Raw genomic sequence first — 3,019 nt, forward strand, 5'->3', positions numbered from 1 at the left:
TATATATATATATATATATATATATATCTTCTCTTTGCTTCATACGCGAATGCTGCCCCCCAATCAGCAGCGAATCAACAGCAGCAACGGTGCTAGCAGCAGCAGCAACAATAGCAACAGCAGCAGCAACAGCAGCAGCAGCAACAGCAGCAGCAGCAGTATCATAGATTCTGTCTGTGATGATTTATGCAGCCGCCTGCATCTGCCAGCCCCACTGCCTGCATGCATTATTTTTTGTCTCTTGTATACTGTTTTATAATTTTTTATTTGTATATATATTTTATTTGTTTTTTTCTTTTTTATTTGTTTTGTTTTTTATTGGTTTCTTCTCTTTTAAATAAAACAACAGAAACAATATATGACAAGAAAGAAATTTTATCAATATAATAACCTCCCACCACAAACAGGCTCGGCATGCACCCCGCAGCAGCAGCAGCAGCAGCAGCTGCCGCAGCTGCAGCAGCAGCAGCAGCAGCAATAGCTGCTGCTGCTGCTGCTGCAAGCATGCGTCGCCTCTGGTGTACATACACCTCCCTGGGATCCCTTTCGATGCCCCTGCTGAGGTTTATGCAGACCCCAACTAAACCCTAAAAAATGCACCTGCTGCTGCAGCTGCTGTTGCTGCTGCAGCCGCTGTTGCTGCTGCAGCTGCTGTTGCTGCTGCAGCTGCTGCTACTGCTGCAGCTGCTGTTGCTGCTGCAGCTGCTGCTACTCCTGCAGCTGCTACTGCTGCTGCCGCCGCTATTGCTGCTACAGCTGCTATTGCTGCTGCTATTGCTGTGGTTGCAGCTGTTGTTGCTGTTGTAGTTGCTGCAGTTGCAGCTGTTGTTGTTGCAGTTGCTGCTGCAGCTGTTTCTGCTGCTGCAGCTGCTGCTGCTATTGCTACATAATATATTACTACTCATATCCTTACTTGTTTAATTTTTCTTTTTCTGTTTTTTTTTAATTTGTTAGTCGACCTGTGCTGTTATATTTTGGGTTCGTAGGCGAGCCATCAATGCCTCCAGTGCTGCTGCCCCCCCCGAATGCCTATACACAGCAGCAGCAGCAGCAGCAGCAGCAGCAGCAGCAGCAACATCAACAGCAGAATCAGCAGCAGCTGCATAATACCAGCAAGAGCAGCAGCACCAACACGTCTAGCAGCACAAGCAGCAGCAGTAGAACTAGCAGCAGCAGCAGCAGCAGCAGCAGCAATAGCAGCAAGCCACGCAGCACAACCAACAGGACTAGCAGCAGCAGGCGCAGAAGCACAAGTAGCAGCAGTACGGCAGAAGTGGAGGGGACAACAGCAGGAGCAGGAGCAGCAGCAGCAGTACAAGCAGCAGCAGCAGCAGCAACAGCAGCAGCAGCAGCAGCAGCAACAGCAGCATTACCTGAATGTAACTTTAGCTGTTCCTGTGCATTCGTTGGTGATGGGGTCAGTTGACATCTGCAGCTTAAAGTGCGAGCGAGGCGGGCGAGAGAGACAGCTGCTGCTGCTGCTGCCAGCAGCAGCAGCAGCAGCAGCAGCAGGAGTTGCTGCTGCAGCAGCAGCAGCACCAGGGCTGCCCTGCAGCAGCTGCAGCAAACGCTCTTCCCGGATATCCCGCGGCAGACCGCGAAGGTGAAGCGTCAGCAGCTGCAGCAGAAGAAAATAAATAAAATAAATAAAATAAATAAATAAAAATAAACAAAAAAACAGAAATAAAACAAAATAAAAACAAAATAAAAACAAAATAAAAACAAAATAAATAAAACAATAGATGTAAATATATAAAAAAAAGATTAAAAAAAAACAACAGCAAAAGAAAGCGATGCACCATAAAACAAAACCACATCCTCAATGCTATATACAGCAGCAGCAGCAACAACACTTGCTGCTGCTGCTGCTTGTGCTGCTATTGCTGCTGCTGCTGCTGCTTCTGCTGTTCCTGCTGCTGCTGCTGCTGTTTGGTGTCTGTTTCTATCAGAGAATGTAACTGAGTGGGTCAGCTCCTGCGCTGCTGCTACTGCTGCTGCTGCTGCTGCTCCTGCTACTGCTGCTGCTGCTGCTGCTGCTGCTGCTGGTGGTACTTGCCTGTAGATCTGCCTGCTGTTTATCGTTGCTGCTGCTGCTGTCTTCTTCTTGCTGCTGAAATATTTGGCTGTTGGAGTGAAAGGTGTGGCCCAGGCCTGCTGCAGTCATTGCTGCTAGCTGCTGCCGCCGCTGCAGCTCAAAGGAAGCGTCCTTAGGCAGCTGCCGCTGCAGGCAACACACAAACAGCAGCAGCAGCAGCAGCAGCAGCAGCAGCAGCAGCAGCAGCAATAGAGAAAGCGATAGCATGAGGAAGTTGCTGCTGCTGCCTTTTCTATGCTGCGCTGCATTCACTCTTACAATGCGAAGAGGCGACTGCAGCAGCAGCAGCAGCAACAGCTGCAGCAGCAGCAACAGCAGCAGCAGCAACAGAAGCAACAGCATCATCACCAGCAGAAAGAAGAGCAGCAACAGCAGCATCAACAGCATCAGCAGCAACAAAAACAACCGCAACAGCACGAGTTGCTGCAGCAACAACAGCAACAATAGCAGCAGCAGCAGCAGCAGCAGCAACAGCAGCAACAGCAGCAGCAACAGCAGCAGCAAGCTTACACATCTGCCAGTGGGTAGGGGCGGTGGAGTGCCCATATCAATGGCCGACTGCATGGCTCTGTGAAACCTGAAAAAAAAAAAACAAAGACAGAAATTGCTGCTGCTGCTGCTGCTGTTGCTGCTGCTGTTGCTGCTGCTGCTGCTGCTGCTGCTGCTGCTGTTGCTGCTGCTGTTGCTGCTGCTGTTGCTGCTGCTGTTGCTGTTGTTGTTGCTGCTGCTGTTGCTGCTGCTGCTGCTGCTTACCGCTCGTGAGCGGTGAGGTCTGTCTTTGAGGCCAAGGAGCGCGCGGTGTCTGGGCATTCCCGTGCTGCAGCAGCAGCAGCAGCAGCAGCAGGAGCTGCTGCTGCTGCAGCAGCAGCAGGCTGAGGGGTCTCCCTGCCGAATAAATCTGAGAAATGTGGATTACGTAGCTGC

The 3,019-nt window shown here is 50.5% G+C and overlaps 2 protein-coding genes across 2 annotated transcripts; one reads left to right on the top strand and one right to left on the bottom strand.

Moving 5' to 3' along the window:
• Positions 1 to 1,025: 1,025 nt before the first annotated feature.
• On the top strand, positions 1,026 to 1,607 carry EMH_0084160 (uncharacterized protein; the record flags this gene model as incomplete). The annotated part of the gene is made up of 1 exon (XM_013500719.1): positions 1,026 to 1,607. The coding sequence occupies one exon, from the start codon at positions 1,026 to 1,028 to the stop codon at positions 1,605 to 1,607; it is 582 nt and encodes a 193-aa protein (XP_013356173.1).
• A 338-nt stretch (positions 1,608 to 1,945) lies between these two features.
• On the bottom strand, positions 1,946 to 2,905 carry EMH_0084170 (uncharacterized protein; the record flags this gene model as incomplete). Its single annotated transcript, XM_013500720.1, has 2 exons — positions 1,946 to 2,221; positions 2,606 to 2,905. 2 exons carry the CDS (start codon positions 2,903 to 2,905, stop codon positions 1,946 to 1,948), a joined length of 576 nt encoding a protein of 191 aa, XP_013356174.1.
• Positions 2,906 to 3,019: the final 114 nt, after the last annotated feature.

The sequence above is a fragment of the Eimeria mitis genome, genomic scaffold (assembly GCF_000499745.2).
Source record: "Eimeria mitis Houghton genomic scaffold, Emh_scaff5774, whole genome shotgun sequence".
In the NCBI taxonomy this organism is placed as follows: Eukaryota; Apicomplexa; class Conoidasida; order Eucoccidiorida; family Eimeriidae; genus Eimeria; species Eimeria mitis.